General features: G+C 48.3%; 1 protein-coding gene and 1 pseudogene across 2 annotated transcripts; one reads left to right on the top strand and one right to left on the bottom strand.

The window, feature by feature from the left end:
• Positions 1-15802: 15802 nt before the first annotated feature.
• LOC119359841 lies at positions 15803-15914 on the top strand (annotated as a pseudogene).
• A 307-nt stretch (positions 15915-16221) lies between these two features.
• On the bottom strand, positions 16222-18901 carry LOC119353687 (IQ domain-containing protein IQM2-like). Of its 2 annotated transcripts, XM_037620339.1 has the most exons (7): positions 18251-18901; positions 18085-18150; positions 17897-17985; positions 17690-17780; positions 17436-17582; positions 17128-17322; positions 16222-17010 (listed from the first exon to the last, which is right to left on the bottom strand). In XM_037620339.1, exons 1-7 carry the CDS (start codon positions 18746-18748, stop codon positions 16402-16404), a joined length of 1695 nt encoding a protein of 564 aa, XP_037476236.1. In that variant the 5' UTR covers positions 18749-18901; the 3' UTR covers positions 16222-16401. The 2 variants fall into 2 exon arrangements, with proteins under 2 accessions (XP_037476236.1, XP_037476235.1); XM_037620338.1 differs by having other exon boundaries at positions 17897-18150.
• Between the last annotated feature and the right edge of the window lie 255 nt (positions 18902-19156).

Below are 19156 nucleotides of genomic sequence, written 5' to 3'. Positions count from 1 at the left end.
GCCGTCCGTGAGGGGGGCCACGTCCCGGAGACGCGTGCCGCCTCTTCGGACATGCCACAACACCACCCCGCATGTATGAGTGGCCGGTGCGACGCTCCGGTGGCATTGCTACCCCCAGGGCCCCCGTCCCGCCTAACCATGGAGCGGTTGACCACGAGATCTAGCCCTTTGACTTCTCACGGACGGGCTTTGAACAGTGGACCTCTCCACCCGGTTGTGTCAGGTCAGCACAGAGGGACACCTGGAAGCAACATCCGGGCCAAACCCACAGCTACATCCCCTCCGTGTAGACCCGACGGCACCTGTAGGCGTAGATTCGTCTATGCCGACGGTCGTTCTTTGCCGACGGGGGCCGTCGGCGTATACTGGGATAGCCCAACGGCCGTTGTACGCCGACGGCCTGAGGCCAGCTGTCGGCATAGTCTAGAATATGCCGACGATGGCCGTCGGCATACTTTTGGCCGTCGGCATCGAGCCCTGTTCCGGTAGTGTATAGGGCATATTTTCAACAACCTACTATGGGTCCTATATGCCCATGGGCACGGTCAGGCGCGGCCGCGGGCAATGACCGGACGCACCCCATTTCTTCCTGTCCACAACCACGGTCTTCATATGTCCGATCTAAATTCATACAAAGCATGTAAACATAGATCAACATGACAATATAGATCAAACAAGAAATATATACCAGGATCAGACCCAAAAGATATAGTTCACAACGGGCATAGTTCTTCGGATACAGTTCTACGCCGAATAGATTAAACTATGTACAAACTATATTAGCTAGAGGGGGCGGGGAGGCGGAGATCGCCATTTCTTGGTCGGGCCCTCCCCCTTGCAGTCATTGGAGCGGTGGTAGTACTCGTTCGTGCAGGCGTCCGCGGCGGGAGGATCATCATCGTCGTTGTCCTTGCTCGTCGTGCCAGTGTCCAACGTTGAGGAGACATAGCCGCAGAGGCGACAGATGGCACAGGTCCGCTCCTTCGTGTGCCATGCCGTCTTGGCCTTGGCAGTCTCCTCTCTCGCGAGATGCCTTCGACAAGAAGCTAGATCTGCCTACTAATTGCACGAGCCATGACACACAAGTCCGTGAGCAGAAATAAACAAAAGGCGGCGAAGCTTTACCATATACTATGACACATACCATAGGCACAAATGCATACAAGCTGCTTGATTTTGTTCCATATACGGATACGCACACGATGATAAGATGCAATCCAAGAAGCTTCTTGGAAGGTTCTTGTCAAAATAGTTTTCTCTTCTCTTTGGCCATAGATTTGCACGGACTGCTGGCTACTCGCGAGCTGCCCCCACATGATGCCGCGCGCATGAACTAGCATTGCTAACTAATCTCAGCTAACATCATTTCAGAAGAAGAATAAATCAGCTAACAGCATGGCTTAACGATGGCCTTGATAATGTGTTAACATTTACTCCCTCGGTTACTAAATATAAGTCTTTTTAGAGATTTGAATATAGACTACATACGGATGAATATAGATGTATTTTGTTTCTTATGTAGTTCAAATTAAAATCTCCAAAAAAACTTATATTTAGAAACAAAGGGAATCTTTATCGAAAAAAAAGAAACGAGGGGAGTGGTATGTACAAGTATTTCTATATGTGCACTTGCTTAGGTCATTTGTCTGAATAATTGAGATCGGCAAAATTAAACCGACCGAATAATTATGTAGCCAAAGTCTACGCACTGGGAATCTTTTCTCAACGCCTGTGCTCCTCGCATATCGTTCGGCTTAGGGCACATGATAGCTACTGTAAGGTTACTTCCAATGCATTATTGCTTACATGAGGTGCTAAGTGCATTAAAAATCTTAACAACTAGTCTCCTTAATGCATAGATGCTTAGCTTTTGTACTACCTTCGTCCCGGTGTATAAGTCATTCGCGTAGTTCTAGATCGATAATTTAACTATCTAAATATGTATTATATGTGACAAAAATATATATTTAGAAACTACATCCGTGTGGAAATCTAGTGGTATACTTTTCATGACATATAACACATATTTAATTCCTCAAATCGATGACCTAGAACTACGCGAATGACTTATACACCCGGACGGAGGGAGTAGCTAAGCTTTCCTCATTGAATTGTTTAACAATTAAACTCCATCATTCATTGGTTGAAAGTCATTTTGCATTGGTCCACGCGCTTAGCATCGTTTCCTTCTGGAGTTACCATAATGTTCTTTCTCTTCTTTAATTGCTTTGCCACACCACTTTCTTACCTATGTGACACCCTTAGCATCTGTACACCGTGAAGCACTGGGAGGGCCTAAGCTAAGCTAAGCTAAGCACCTGCATGAACTGCAACTTGAAAAGGCTGCTTGAAGTGTGTCTCTGGTTGTGGGGTCGGTCGCAGCTCTTGCGTAGCATCGTACCGGCCAGCGATATTGCTCCATGCTAGGCAACACACGCCGCTGTGCCTGCTAGGATTGCACTTTTTTTTTGAACTTTGCTTCTTCTTTTTTTGAGAATAACCTGCCAAGCTTTATTCCAAGATAATATTCATCGGTAAAATGGTCAGGTTATGAGGCATACCCGGCCATACATGTCTACCCCGATCTAAATTACAAGCAAACTTGGCAAGTTTGTGAGCCTCGAAATTATGGTTTCTACGCTCATGAATAAAAGAGCTAAATTGAAAACTCGACTGCCGACCTATGATTTCATGTACTATAGCTGCATGGGGACCCCCCGTCCCTCTGTTGATGTCGTTGATCACCTCCTGACAGTCCGATGCAATGACGAATTTCTGAAGATTGAGGTCTTCTGCGAGTGCCAAAGCTTCTCTGCAGGCGTATGTCTCTAACATAACCGGATCAAGAACACCTGGGAAGGCCACCGATGATGATCCCAAGTAGGCACCACGATGGTCTCTGCATACCGCTGCCACAGTTCCTCCTCCTCTGTGCCGGGCTACTGCTCCATCGGCATTGATCTTGCAACAGTCGGATGGGGGGGTAGCCATCTTTCTTCTTGGCGCTGCGGTGCTGCACTTGGAACCGTAGATTGAGTTCTAGGTCGCTGTAGCTGCTTCAGCTCATGGATATACGCCTCAACAAAAGATATTGTTTGCACCGGGCTTTGAAAGATCGCCTCATGTATGGCTTTTCAATGAGCATACCATACTGCCCATAATGTGATTACCATCTTTGTGAACTGCTCATGATCCATGGACTCATTAAGCTCAAACATAGTTCTTAGCATTTGGTTCCTCAATCATTGTCATGGCCGAGACCAGCTGATCATCCGAGAGGGCCCAAACACTACGAGACATCGTATAGGAGATAAGCGCGTGCCTCCAAGAATCTTGACAGCCGCATAGAGGACACGCATCCCGGACTGACATGTTCCGATTATGGAGCAGATCAGTAGTTGGGAGTGAATGCCTCGCCAATCTCCACATGAAAACTTTGACCTTTGAAGGAACAATTAAACTCCAAAGCGAGGACCATCCCGAACGTTCTGCCTCGTCATTCGAAGCTCCTCCTCTCCCCTCTAGCCAGCTTTCTCGTTGGAGTTTTGTCTTCACCATGAACTTGTAAGCTGAACTGACAGAAAATCTTCCCTTCTTGTCCGGAGCCCATGCCTAGAAATCTTCAACATTACGAGTACAAACTGGGATCCTGAGAATGGCTTCCGCATCAATTGGCAGAAAAATGGAGCGAATTAGCTGCACGTCCCAAGAGGCATTGGCCGGCTGTAATAAGTCTGAAACCCACACAGGTGGATCTGGGATAAGTGATGTGATCGGTCTTGGCACCATATCTTTAGGAATCCAGTTGTCTTCCCAGATGTTAGTCGTCCTGCCATTACCTATTCTTCGTATAATTCCCTGTTTAAGCATGTCCCTTCCATCAAGAATTGCTCTCCAAACCTGGGAAGGTCGAGAACCAAGTTCGGCTGTTAGAATAGAGCGATTGGGGAAATATGACGCCTTGAGGATCCTTGCACTAAGAGATGAAGGTTCTTGTAAAAGTCTCCACGCCTGCCTTGCTAGCAAAGCAAGGTTAAACAACTCCAAGTCCCTGAAACCGAGACCCCCCAAATACTTTGGCCGTGTCATAACTTCCCATGAGACCCAAGTCGACTTCCTTTCACCTTGCTTACATCCCCACCAGAATTTGCGGATGATAGACTTGATATGATCGCATAAACCTCTAGGGAGTTTGAAACAAGACATTGAAAATACCGGGATAGCTTGTGCCACAGATTTAATCAGTACCTCTTTGCCTCCCGATGAAAGACACTTGCTCATCCATCCCTTCACCTTATCCCATACACGTGTTGGGGAACGTTGCAGAAAATTAAAATTTTTCCTACGGTTTCACCAAGATCCATCTATGAGTTCATCTAAGCAACGAGTCAAGGGAGAGAGTTTGCATCTACATACCACTTGTAGATCGCGTGCGGAAGCTTGCAAGGTGATGATGTAGTCGTACTCGACGTGATCCAAATCACCGATGACCAGCGCCGAACGGACGGCACCTCCGCGTTCAACACACGTACGGGACGGGAGACGTCTCCTCCTTCTTGATCCAGCAAGGGGGAAGGAGAGGTTGATGAAGATCCAGCAGCACGACGGCGTGGTGGTGGATGCAGGGCGTCACAGCAGCAGGGCTTCGCCGAGACTACGAGGGAGAGACGTAACGGGGGGAGATGGAGGCGCCAGGGGCTGGTGTATGAAGTCCCTCCTCTCCCCCACTATATATAGGGGTGCCAAGGGGGGGGGGCTCCGGCCCTAGTAGATGAGATCTACTAGGGGGGGCGGCGGCCTAGGGGAGGTTTCCCTCCCCCCCCAAGGCACCTAGGGGTGCCTTCCACCACTAGGACTCCTCCTAGGGGGAAACCCTAGGCGCATGGGCCTATAGGGGCTGGTGCCCTTGGCCCATGAAGGCCAAGGCGCACCCCCTACAGCCAATGTGGCCCCCCGGGACAGGTGGCCCCACCCGGTGGACCCCCGGGACCCTTCCGGTGGTCCCGGTACAATACCGATAACCCCGAAACTTGTCCCGATGCCCGAAATAGCACTTCCTATATATAATTCTTTACCTCCAGACCATTCCGGAACTCCTTGTGACGTCCGGGATCTCATCCGGGACTCCGAACAACATTCGGGTTTCTGCATATACATATCTTCATAACCCTAGCGTCACCGAACCTTAAGTGTGTAGACCCTACGGGTTCGGGAGACATGCAGACATGACCGAGACGCTCTCAGTCAATAACCATCAGCGGGATCTGGATACCCATGATGGCTCCCACATGCTCCTCGATGTTGCCATCGGATGAATCACGATGTCAAGGATTCGATCAAACCCTGTATGCAATTCCCTTTGTCAATCGGTACGTTACTTGCCCGAGACTCGATCATCGGCATCCCAATACCTTGTTCAGTCTCGTTACCGGCAAGTCACTTTACTCGTACCGTAATGCATGATCCCGTGTCCAACACCTTGGTCACATTGAGCTCAATATGATGATGCATTACCGAGTGGGCCCAGAGATACCTCTCCGTCATACGGAGTGACAAATCCCAGTCTCGATCCGTGTCAACCCAACAGCTACTTTCGGAGATACCTGTAATGCACCTTTATAATCACCCAGTTACGTTGTGACGTTTGATACACCCAAGGCACTCCTACGGTATCCGGGAGTTACACGATCTCATGGTCTAAGGAAGAGATATTCGACATTGGCAAAGCTCTAGCAAAACGAACTACACGATCTTTTATGCTATGCTTAGGATTGGGTCTTGTCCATCACATCATTCTCCTAATGATGTGATCCCGTTATCAACGACATCCAATGTCCATAGTCAGGAAACCATGACTATCTGTTGATCACAACGAGCTGGTCAACTAGAGGCTTACCAGGGACATATTGTGGTCTAAGTATTCACACGTGTATTACGATTTCCGGATAATATAGTTATAGCATGAATAAAAGACAATTATCATGAACAATGAAATATAATAATACTTTTATTATTGCCTCTAGGGCATATTTCCAACAGTCTCCCACTTGCACTAGAGTCACCAATCTAGTTACATTGTGATGAATCGAACACCCATAGAGTTCTGGTGTTGATCATGTTTTGCACGCGAGAGAGGTTTAGTCAGCGGATCTGCGACATTCAGATCCCTGTGCACTTTGCAAATCTCTATGTCTCCATCTTGAACATTTTCACGGATGGAGTTGAAACGACGCTTGATGTGCCTGGTCTTCTTGTGAAACCTGGGCTCCTTGGCGAGGGCAATAGCTCCAGTGTTGTCACAGAAGAGTTTGATCGGCCCCGACGCATTGGGTATGACTCCTAGGTCGGTGATGAACTCCTTCACCCAAATCGCTTCATGTGCTGCCTCCGAGGCTGCCATGTACTCCGCTTCACACGTAGATCCCGCCACGACGCTCTGCTTGCAGCTGCACCAGCTTACTGCTCCACCATTCAACATATACACGTATCCGGTTTGTGACTTAGAGTCATCCAGATCTGAGTCGAAGCTAGCGTCGACGTAACCCTTTACGACGAGCTCTTCGTCTCCTCCATAAACGAGAAACATGTCCTTCGTCCTTTTCAGGTACTTCAGGATATTCTTGACCGCTGTCCAGTGTTCCTTACCGGGATTACTTTGGTATCTTGCTACCAAACTTACGGCAAGGTTTACATCGGGTCTGGTACACAGCATGGCATACATAATAGATCCTATGGCTGAAGCATAGGGGATGACACTCATCTCTTCTTTATCTTTTGCCGTGGTCGGTGACTGAGCTGAGCTCAGTCTCACACCTTGTAACATAGGCAAGAACCCCTTCTTGGACTGATCCATTCTGAATCTCTTCAAAATCTTATCAAGGTATGTGCTTTGTGAAAGACCTATGAGGCGTCTCGATCTATCTCTATAGATCTTGATGCCTAATATATAAGCAGCTTCTCCAAGGTCCTTCATTGAAAAACACTTATTCAAGTAGGCCTTAATGCTGTCCAGAAATTCTATATCATTTCCCATCAAGAGTATGTCATCTACATATAATATGAGAAATGCTACAGAGCTTCCACTCACTTTCTTGTAAACGCAGGCTTCTCCATAAGTCTGCATAAACCCAAACGCTTTGATCATCTCATCAAAGCGAATGTTCCAACTCCGAGATGCTTGCACCAGTCCATAAATGGATCGCTGGAGCTTGCATACTTTGTTAGCGTTCCGAGGATCGACAAAACCTTCCGGCTGCATCATATACAGTTCTTCCTTAAGATGCCCGTTAAGGAATGCTGTTTTGACGTCCATCTGCCATATCTCATAATCATAGTATGCGACAATTGCTAACATGATTCGGACGGACTTTAGCTTCGCTACGGGAGAGAATGTCTCGTCGTAGTCAATCCCTTGAACCTGTCGATAACCCTTAGCGACAAGTCGAGCTTTATAGATGGTAATATTACCATCCGCGTCCGTCTTCTTCTTAAAGATCCATTTGTTTTCTATCGCTCGCCGATCATCGGGCAAGTCTGTCAAAGTCCATACTTTGTTTTCATACATGGATTCTATCTCGGATTTCATGGCTTCAAGCCATTTGTTGGAATCCGGGCCCGCCATTGCTTCTTCATAGTTCGAAGGTTCATTGTTGTCTAACAACATGATTTCCAGGACAGGGTTGCCGTACCACTCTGGTGCGGAACGTGTCCTTGTGGACCTACGAAGTTCAGCAGTAACTTGATCTGAAGTACCTTGATCATCATCATTGTTTTCCTCTTCAGTTGGTGTGGGCATCACAGGAACGGTTTCCTGCGCTGCACCACTTTCCTGCTCAAGAGGTAGTACTTCATCGAGTTCTACTTTCCTCCCACTTACTTCTTTCGAGAGAAACTCTTTTTCCAGAAAGCATCCGTTCTTGGCTACAAAGATCTTGCCTTCGGATCTTAAGTAGAAGGTATACCCTACAGTTTCCTTAGGGTATCCTATGAATATGCATTTTTCCGACTTGGGTTCGAGCTTTTCAGGTTGAAGTTTCTTGACATAAGCATCGCATCCCCAAACTTTCAGAAACGACAGCTTAGGTTTCTTTCCAAACCATAATTCATACGGTGTCGTCTCAACGGATTTAGACGGTGCCCTATTTAAAGTGAATGTAGCTGTCTCAAGAGCGTATCCCCAGAATGATAGCGGTAAATCGGTAAGAGACATCATAGACCGCACCATATCCAATAGAGTGCGATTACGACGTTCGGACACACCGTTTCGCTGAGGTGTTCCAGGCGGCGTGAGCTGTGAAACGATTCCACATTTCTTTAAGTGTGTACCAAATTCGTGACTTAAGTATTCTCCTCCACGATCTGATCGTAAGAATTTTATCTTTCGGTCACGTTGATTCTCCACCTCATTCTGAAATTCCTTGAACTTTTCAAAGGTCTCAGACTTGTGTTTCATTAAGTAGACATACCCATATCTACTCAAGTCATCTGTGAGAGTGAGAACATAACGATATCCTCCGCGAGCCTCAACGCTCATTGGACCGCACACATCGGTATGTATGATTTCCAACAAGTTGGTTGCTCGCCCCATTGTTCCGGAGAACGGAGTCTTGGTCATTTTGCCCAAGAGGCATGGTTCGCACATGTCAAACGATTCATAATCAAGAGACTCTAAAAGTCCATCGGCATGGAGCTTCTTCATGCGCTTGACACCAATGTGACCAAGGCGGCAGTGCCACAAGTATGTGGGACTATCGTTATCAACTTTAAATCTTTTGGCATCTACACTATGAACATGTGTAATATTACGCTCGAGATTCATTAAGAATAAACCATTGACCATCGGAGCATGACCATAAAACATATCTCTCATATAAATCGAACAACCATTATTCTCAGACTTAAATGAGTAGCCATCTCGTATTAAACGAGATCCTGATACAATGTGCATGCTCAAACTTGGCACTAAATAACAATTATTAAGGTTCAAAACTAATCCCGTAGGTAAATGTAGAGGCAGCGTGCCGACGGCGATCACATCGACTCTGGAACCATTCCCGACGCGCATCGTCACCTCGTCCTTTGCCAGTCTCCGTTTATTCCGCAGCTCCTGCTGTGAGTTACAAATATGAGCAACGGCACCGGTATCAAATACCCAGGAGTTACTACGATTACTGGTAAGGTACACATCAATCACATGTATATCAAATATACCTTTGGTGTTGCCGGCCTTCTTATCCGCTAAGTATTTGGGGCAGTTCCGCTTCCAGTGACCCTTCCCCTTGCAATAAAAGCACTCAGTCTCAGGCTTGGGTCCATTCTTTGACTTCTTCCCGGTAACTGGCTTACCAAGCGCGGCAACATCTTTGCCGTCCTTCTTGAAGTTCTTCTTACCCTTGCCCTTCTTGAACTTAGTGGTCTTATTGACCATCAACACTTGATGTTCTTTCTTGATTTCAGCCTCTGCTGACTTCAGCATCGAGAACACTTCAGGAATGGTCTTTTCCATCCCCTGCATGTTGTAGTTCATCACAAAGCTCTTGTAGCTTGGTGGGAGCGACTGGAGGATTCTGTCAATGACCGCCTCATCTGGGAGGTTAATGTTCAGCTGGGTCATACGGTTGTGCAACCCAGACATCTTCAAGATGTGCTCACTGACAGAACGGTTTTCCTCCATCTTACAACTGTAGAACTTGTCGGAGACATCATATCTCTCGACCCGGGCATGAGCTTGAAAAACTAGTTTCAGCTCTTCGAACATCTCATATGCTCCGTGGTGCTCAAAACGCTTTTGGAGCCCCGGTTCTAAGCTGTAAAGCATGCCGCACTGAACGAGGGAGTAATCATCAGCACGAGACTGCCAAGCATTCATAATGTCTTGGTTCTCTGGGACGGGAGCGTCACCTAGCGGTCCTTCTAGGACATATTGTTTCCTGGCAGCTATGAGGATGATCCTCAGGTTCCGGACCCAGTCCGTATAGTTGCTGCCATCATCTTTCAGCTTGGTTTTCTCTAGGAACGCGTTGAAGTTCATGTTGACATTAGCATTGGCCATTGATCTACAAGACATATTTGCAAAGGTTTTAGACTAAGTTCATGATAATAAAGTTCTAATCAAATTATGAACTCCCACTTAGATTAGACATCCCTCTAGTCATCTAAGTGTTACACGATCCGAGTCGACTAGGCCGTGTCCGATCATCACGTGAGACGGACTAGTCATCGTCGGTGAACATTCTCATGTTGATCGTATCTTCCATACGACTCGTGTTCGACCTTTCGGTCTCCGTGTTCCGAGGCCATGTCTGCACATGCTAGGCTCGTCAAGTTAACCCTAAGTGTTTTCGCTGTGTAAAACTGTCTTACACCCGTTGTATGTGAACGTAAGAATCCATCACACCCGATCATCACGTGGTGCTTAGAAGCGACGAACTGTAGCAACGGTGCACAGTTAGGGGAGAACACTTCTTGAAATTTTATAAGGGATCATCTTATTTACTACCGTCGTCCTAAGTAAACAAGATGCGTAATACATAATAAACATCACATGCAATTATATAGTTGTGACATGATATGGCCAATATCATATAGCTCCATTGATCTTCATCTTCGGGGCTCCATGATCATCTTGTCACCGGCTTGACACCATGATCTCCATCATCATGATCTCCATCATCGTGTCTTCATGAAGTTGTCACGCCAACGACTACTTCTACTTCTATGACTAACGTTTAGCAATAAAGTAAAGTAGTTTACATGACGTTATTCAATGACACGCAGGTCATACAAAAAAATAAAGACAACTCCTATGGCTCCTGCCGGTTGTCATACTCATCGACATGCAAGTCGTGAATCCTATTACAAAGAACATGATCTCATACATCACAATTCATCATTCATCACAACTTCTGGCCATATCACATCACATGATCAATCGCTGCAAAAACAAGTTAGACGTCCTCTAATTGTTGTTGCATCTTTTACGTGGCTGCAATTGGGTTCTAGCAAGAACGTTTTCTTACCTACGAATCACCACAACATGATTTTGTCAACTTCTATTTACCCTTCATAAGGGCCCTGTTCATCGATTCCGCTCCAACTAAGGTGGGAGAGACAGACACCCGCCAGCCACCTTATGCAACTAGTGCATGTCAGTCGGTGGAACCGGTCTCACGTAAGCGTACGTGTAAGGTTGGTCTGGGCCGCTTCATCCCACAATACCGTTGAGCAAGAAAAGACTAGTAGAGGCAAGTAAGATGACAAAATCCACGCCCACAACAAAATTGTGTTCTACTCGTGCAAAGAGAACTACGCATAGACCTAGCTCATGATGCCACTGTTGGGGAACGTTGCAGAAAATTAAAAATTTTCCTACGGTTTCACCAAGATCCATCTATGAGTTCATCTAAGCAACGAGTCAAGGGAGAGAGTTTGCATCTACATACCACTTGTAGATCGCGTGCGGAAGCTTGCAAGGTGATGATGTAGTCGTACTCGACGTGATCCAAATCACCGATGACCAGCGCCGAACGGACGGCACCTCCGCGTTCAACACACGTACGGGACGGGAGACGTCTCCTCCTTCTTGATCCAGCAAGGGGGAAGGAAAGGTTGATGAAGATCCAGCAGCACGACGGCGTGGTGGTGGATGCAGGGCGTCACAGCAGCAGGGCTTCGTCGAGACTACGAGGGAGAGACGTAACGGGGGGAGATGGAGGCGCCAAGGGCTGGTGTATGAAGTCCCTCCTCTCCCCCACTATATATAGGGGTGCCAAGGGGGGGCGCCGGCCCTAGTAGATGAGATCTACTAGGGGGGGCGGCGGCCTAGGGGAGGTTTCCCTCCCCCCCAAGGCACCTAGGGGTGCCTTCCACCACTAGGACTCCTCCTAGGGGGAAACCCTAGGCGCATGGGCCTATAGGGGCTGGTGCCCTTGGCCCATGAAGGCCAAGGCGCACCCCCTACAGCCCATGTGGCCCCCCGGGACAGGTGGCCCCACCCGGTGGACCCCCGGGACCCTTCCGGTGGTCCCGGTACAATACCGATAACCCCGAAACTTGTCCCGATGCCCGAAATAGCACTTCCTATATATAATTCTTTACCTTCAGACCATTCCGGAACTCCTTGTGACGTCCGGGATCTCATCCGGGACTCCGAACAACATTCGGGTTTCTGCATATACATATCTTCATAACCCTAGCGTCACCGAACCTTAAGTGTGTAGACCCTACGGGTTCGGGAGACATGCAGACATGACCGAGACGCTCTCAGTCAATAACCATCAGCGGGATCTAGATACCCATGATGGCTCCCACATGCTCCTCGATGTTGTCATCGGATGAACCACGATGTCGAGGATTCGATCAAACCCTGTATGCAATTCCCTTTGTCAATCGGTACGTTACTTGCCCGAGACTCGGTCGTCGGCATCCCAATACCTTGTTCAGTCTCTTTACCGGCAAGTCACTTTACTCGTACCGTAATGCATGATCCCGTGTCCAACACCTTGGTCACATTGAGCTCAATATGATGATGCATTACCGAGTGGGCCCAGAGATACCTCTCCGTCATACGGAGTGACAAATCCCAGTCTCGATCCGTGTCAACCCAACAGCTACTTTCGGAGATACCTGTAATGCACCTTTATAATCACCCAGTTACGTTGTGACGTTTGATACACCCAAGGCACTCCTACGGTATCCGGGAGTTACACGATCTCATGGTCTAAGGAAGAGATATTCGACATTGGCAAAGCTCTAGCAAAACGAACTACACGATCTTTTATGCTATGCTTAGGATTGGGTCTTGTCCATCACATCATTCTCCTAATGATGTGATCCCGTTATCAACGACATCCAATGTCCATAGTCAGGAAACCATGACTATCTGTTGATCACAACGAGCGGGTCAACTAGAGGCTTACCAGGGACATATTGTGGTCTAAGTATTCACACGTGTATTACGATTTCCGGATAATACAGTTATAGCATGAATAAAAGACAATTATCATGAACAATGAAATATAATAATACTTTTATTATTGCCTCTAGGGCATATTTCCAACAACACGATCACTCAAATACTTAAATGTGCCTTTTTTTAGAATGCCCTACATCAGTAGGCATCCCCAAATACCGGTCACTCAAGGACTCATTTGGGACCAGAAGATGCCCCTTTGATGGCTGTTTTGACAATCTCTGGGGTCTTCTTACTAAAGAAAATTGACGATTTCTCCTTATTAACTTTCTGACCTGAAGCCATGCAATAAGTATCCAACAGGTGTGACACCCTTTCAGCTCCATCAATGCTTGCCCTGAAAAACAGCAGGCTATCATCCGCGAATAAAAGGTGGTTCACCTCCGGAGCCGTCGGTGCTACCTTAATGCCGCAAAGTTGGGATGACTGTTGTTGGGATTTTAATAGGCACGAAAGGCCCTCTGCTGCCAACAAGAAAAGATATGGAGAGATAGGATCTCCCTGACGAATACCACGAGAAGGTCTGAACTCCTCTAACTTACTTCCATTGAACATGACCGAGAAGGAAACTGAGCTCACCATATTCATAATCACTGAAACCCATGGTGCAGCAAAGCCCAGTTTCTCCATGATAGCTTTCAGATAACTCTCCATTCCACTCTATCATGGGCTTTCATCATATCCAACTTGAGAGCACAGTAATTATTGTTTTTGATCTGTTCTTTTTCATAAAATGCAAACACTCATAAGCAGAAATTATATTGTCAGAGATGAGCCTCCCTGGGACAAACGCCGACTGTTCCTCAGATATGATCTCCGGTAAAATGACCTTCAGTCGGTTAGACAGAACTTCTGATGCAATTTTATAAAACACATTACAAAGAGCAATGGGTCGGAATTGTGATAGGAGAGTGGGGTTGGATACCTTCGGTATGAGCACCAGTAGGGTATCATTTACACAGGCCGGACTTTCCTCTCCTCGAACAATTCCCAAAACAGTTTTAGTCACTGAATCACCACACACATCCCAGTGCCTTTGGAAGAAGTGTGTGGGAAAACCGTCCGGACCAGGAGCCTTGGTCGGAAACATTTGGAAGAGCGCAGTTTTGACCTCCTTATCATCATATGGAGCCAACCAGCTGGGCGTTCATGGCTGCTGTCGCCTTGACCGGGACATGTGCTAACACTTCCTCCATACCCTGGACACCTTCTGAAGTGTAAAGAAGCTGGTAATACTCATTGGCAAGTTGTTGCATCTCCGTCAAGCTTTCTGTTACCTGGCCATCCGGCTTTTGAAGCGCCTTAATCAAGTTCTTGCGTCTTCGCATAGATGCCCGAAGATGGAAGAAATGGGTATTCCGGTCTCCTTCTGATAACCATTGTACCCTAGAGCGTTGTCTCCACATTAATTCTTCTCTCAAATAAAGCTCTATCAGACGATCGTTGATCTTAATCTCAACATGACTCGGGCCCGTTCTGATGGGACTATTCCGTAGCCTTTCCAACTCCTTCTTTAGTTTCCGAATCTCTCCACGGACGCTGCCAAAGGTGGTTTTACTCCAGTCCCCAAGATCAGCAGCAAGTGCTTGCAGTTTCGCTCGGACCTCCTGAGCCGTGAGCACTTGATTTTCTGGCTGCCATGATAATCGGATGGTATCTTTTAAATCTGCATGTGTATCCCACATCGTCTCGTACCTGAAAGGCTTCGTCCTTCCGTTGCGTTCTACTTCAAGCTGCAAAAGGATGGGTGAGTGGTCCGAGGTTGCGGCAGTTAAGTGTTTCACTGCTGCAAATGGGAAGAGCTGACACCAATCCGATGTCGCAAGGGCCCTATCCAGCCGGACCCTGGTGTAGGAGCCGCCTGTGACCTTCTTTTCATAGGTCCATCTCGTGCCACTATAGCCCAGATCAAGTAAACCACAGACATCAACTGCATCTCTGAAATTTTCAATCTGCGACTGACTTCTAGTTCCAATGCCATCATGCTCATCATGGCGCAGCACCTCGTTAAAGTCACCAATACAAACCCACGGTAGATTCTCTGTTGTTGAAAGGTTCTTCATAGTGCTCCACGTATGGTGGCGCAGATGAGTCTGTGCCTCACCATAGAAACATGTTAATCTCCAGGAGGAACCCCCCAGATCAGAAATTTTTGCATCTAGGTGGTACTTCGAGTAACCCAAATTTTCAACCTTTATTTCATTGTTCCAAAAAATACATAGTCCACCACTACGACCAATGGGATCAACACCAAAAGCATTATCATATCCTATAGTACCTGCTATTTTTTCAGCTCGAGCTCTACTAATCTGAGTCTCTACAATGCAAAGTACCTTCGGGGCAAACTTGATCGCAAGTTCGCGAAGCTCTTGAATTGTCGGGGCGTTGCCAATCCCCCGACAATTCCAGCATAGAAGATTCATTGGGCCCGGCGGTCCTCCGCCGGGGAGGCCGCCAAACACCCATCATTTGATTTTCCTCCTACTATTGTTTTCTTCATGTTGCTTGAGCTGATCTTGTCCGGCCCCAATCTTTCTCCCTGTTGGCCTGTCCTGACCCTCTTCGGTCTTATTTTGGCGGCGGGCTGATAGGATCACCACTGCCTCCTATGGCTTTTCCCACAGGAACTATTTCCAAGCCAGTAGTTGGAGCTACAACTACTTTGCTGGAATGGCATATAGTACTACTGCTTTGTTTGGGCCATTGGCGTCAAAGGCGAGGAGGGCAGGAGGAGCCAGCCGTTTTGATTAGTCCCACGTCGCCTGGGCAAGGGAGAGAGGGGAAGGAGCTGGGCTACATAAGGGGGCGTAGTGCGAATGGTGAAAGGCACGCAGCTGCATTGTGAGCACAAAGCGAACTATTCTTTCCTTTTACTAAAGAAATACCGTGTGCACGCCACACTAAGCAGCATACCCTAATTTTTTAAGGGTGTCTTTTCTCTGTGAGAAGGCCCCACCAATCCTTAATTTCAAATTTTGTCGCGCATTTTGACAAAATATGGTGATTTTGAAGGTTTTATGTTCTCTTTGATATGCTCTCTTTGAAGGCCCTGTCATTTCTGGACTTCAATTTTTTTTAGCATTTGCTAATTTTTGAAGATTATAATAATCATATTCAACAAGTTTTGGCTGGGCACTTCTATGAGATAAAACCTTGGCATTCCGAAGTTCCATTCCTTCCGATGAGATTGCCTTAAAACTCCAAGGCACACCCGTTCTGTACTTGGAAATTGCATTCTCTCGGAAGTGGAATAAAAAACCAATAAATGAAAGAATTTGTATTGATCTCTGCACTTGTGTCCAATTTGAACATCACGTATACATACATCACTACAAGATCTACACGGGGGGAGTACCTCTTTTTACTCCCTATATAGGTGACTTTATTCCTCTATCCATATGCACAACTTATGAACAAGAATAGCTCGTTCATCATAAACTGATCAGTAATCCTTGCTGCAGATGCGTGGCATGGAACGCCTCTCTCGGCGCCAGGGGTTCACACCCTCTCGACATCGGGCTGCCGCCCCTCTGCGGCGACGAGAACCTCGACGTCGGCCTGCCGCTCCTCCTCGGCGACAGGTGCACCTCCTCCAGCGCCCGGTGCTGCAGCTCCGGCGGGTAGTCCCTGACGCAAATGATCCGGGGTCCGGCGCCGGTGGTCCACTTGAAGGACCCTTGCTTCCCCAGCTGATATGAGTTGGCCCTCCCAATGATCTTCTCCCTTGGCACCACCGCATGATCATCATCGCTGTCTTCCTCATGATCTTCAGGCATGGAAGTCGTTGATTTTTCGATGTTTACGGCGCCTTTCGATGAATCCAGCCTTGTGAACATCTCCAGTTGGCTATGATCTTTGCTTGTTTCTTGGAGTTGGATGACATTTTCAGGTGTGGTTTCAGTGACCTGAGGTGCCTGGCAAGGGATGTTTTCTGCAGCAGGAACCATTTCTTCTTCGGGTTTGTCGGCATCGGTGCACCGCTCCGAAGGGATGCTTCTGAGCCTGCTCCAGAACTCCTCATCCTCTTCAGTTGGGCTCATCTGCAATCATACAAAAAGAAAACTTGAGAAAATGCAAATTGGATAACTTTATTTTCACCACAGTTAGGGAAGTTTCTCATTCTATCCCAATCATCGGTCACAGGCATGGTTGCTCACCTTAACATCGCTGAGATCGACCTTGTTCTCTCTGAGGAAGTCCTGGAATTCCTGGAAGTTCTCTTCTGTGGGGCGGTAGTGCCCACTGTGAGGCCAGATAGCCTTCAGAACTCCATCTTCGACAACGAGTCGCCCCGCAGCAGACGCGGCGCCTCCGGCGAGAAAGCTAGAATGCTGAAATGTGCCCTTTTTCTTCTGCAGAAAGTAGAGTTTTGGACAAAGTTAGATGAAGTTCCAGTACACATAGGTGACAGGTCTAATGCTATGTTGTGTGTTGATAGTACTCTAATATGAAGCCTGAACATTACCTGCCCAACATACAGATTCCTGGATGTGCTCAGCACAAAGATCCACTTTGCGTCCCTCGGACCGCCGGAGGAGTCGAGGATCTGCCTGCTGTTCTTGTACATGAACTTGCCATCCTCGATCACAACCTCATATTCCTCTCTCTCTTTCTGCAGGCACAACAAAAATCCAGTTTGAATCATTAGTCCTTCTGAACTCTCATGGACTTGCATTCTCTAAATTTATCCCATGTACTAAACTGTTTGCAAAAGCTTACCGGACCAAGATACTTGATGCACTGGCTGAGAAGCTTCGACCGCGGGCATCGGTCCTCGAGGTTGATCTCCTTGCCCTCTCCGATGTCGAGCCTAAAGAACCAAACATGGTGATCATCAGTCCATAAGGTCATAACTTCATCATCTCTTGATCTGACCAAAGGTTCAGAAACTCCAACAACCACAATCAGTTGAGCTGTAGCACTCACCAGTAGAAGAAAGGCTCCCTGCTTTCGCACCTCAGCCAGCAGTCGTAGTAGTAGTGAAGGTTGTGCCCGTACCGGTGTCGCGGGTCGATCTGTTCATCAGAAAATTCAGCAGTGACATGAGCACATTGCTTGGCAAAAACACGAAAGTTAACTGAACATTCTGCAGTTTCTCTGACAAAAGTACTCACAGCTTCAAGCCAGTGCTGCAATGCGAGCTTCCGAGCCTTCTCATCCTTGGAGAGCCCCTTGCCGACCTGAAATCACGCGAACTATGAGTCCAATTTCACGAATGGAGATGGCATCGGAGAGATTTCTTGAAGAACAACTGATGCATTTCATGAGAGAACAACGTACTTTGGCGGCCCTGGTCCTGGCGCGCGCCCACTTGGACACGGCGGTCTCCTGCCGCTCGATGTCGAAGAAGGAGACGGAGCTGCGCTTGAGCAGCGCGAAGTCCAGCAGCTCCCACCAGTTCTGCTCCACGAGCACGGCGCAGTCGGCCAGCCGGCGCCGCGTCCGGAAGCTCTTGTACACCTTCTGCAGCGTCACCGCCGCGGCCTCGTGCTTGGGGCTCTCCGGCTGCGCCGCCGCCGTAACCGCCGCGTCGGCGAACCGCGTCCGGAGGAGCTCCCTCGGCATCGGCACCGGCACGGGCACCGGCGCGGTGACGGCGATGGGGATCTTGGGCTCCACCAGCTGGAGCCGCTTGAAGCTGAGGGAGCCCTCGATCCGGAGCTTGCCGGAGCCGAGCGAGGCCTTGAGGAACGTCGCCTGCTGCTCCTCCTCCGCCGCCGCGACGAGGCCGCCGCATTCGCCGTCGTCCTCCACGGGACACGAGAAGAGCACGCCCATCTCGCTCAAAGCAGAGCAACACCAACCGAGCCTCGCGATTTCTCCTCGTGCCGATCCTGTTTGAGCCCGCTGGATCCCACCTCGAGGCCGATGGATCAACCGGAGAGAGTGCAGTAGAGCTGTGGTATGTATGTATTTCTTGGTGCGAGCGAGCGACAACTACCGGGGTGGCTGCTTGAGCCACTGGGCGAATATATAGCGGGAGGAGACCGAGTAGACCGGGATGGCCAGCGGTGAGGGTGGGCCACCGTCGGATGCGGAAAAGCGTCGCGCCGGACCGCCGGGAGCCCGCTCCGGCGTACCACGTGTTCACGGGGGATGTCACGCGGGACGCCAGAGGCGCGGGTGCGCGTGCTGACCTGTCTCGGCGGACGGGAAGCGTGTCCCGGGACCGGTGAGCTGCCTTGG

The sequence above is a fragment of the Triticum dicoccoides genome, chromosome 2A, assembly GCF_002162155.2.
Source record: "Triticum dicoccoides isolate Atlit2015 ecotype Zavitan chromosome 2A, WEW_v2.0, whole genome shotgun sequence".
Taxonomy (NCBI): Eukaryota; Viridiplantae; Streptophyta; class Magnoliopsida; order Poales; family Poaceae; genus Triticum; species Triticum dicoccoides.
This window is presented reverse-complemented; position numbering and strand designations above follow the sequence as displayed.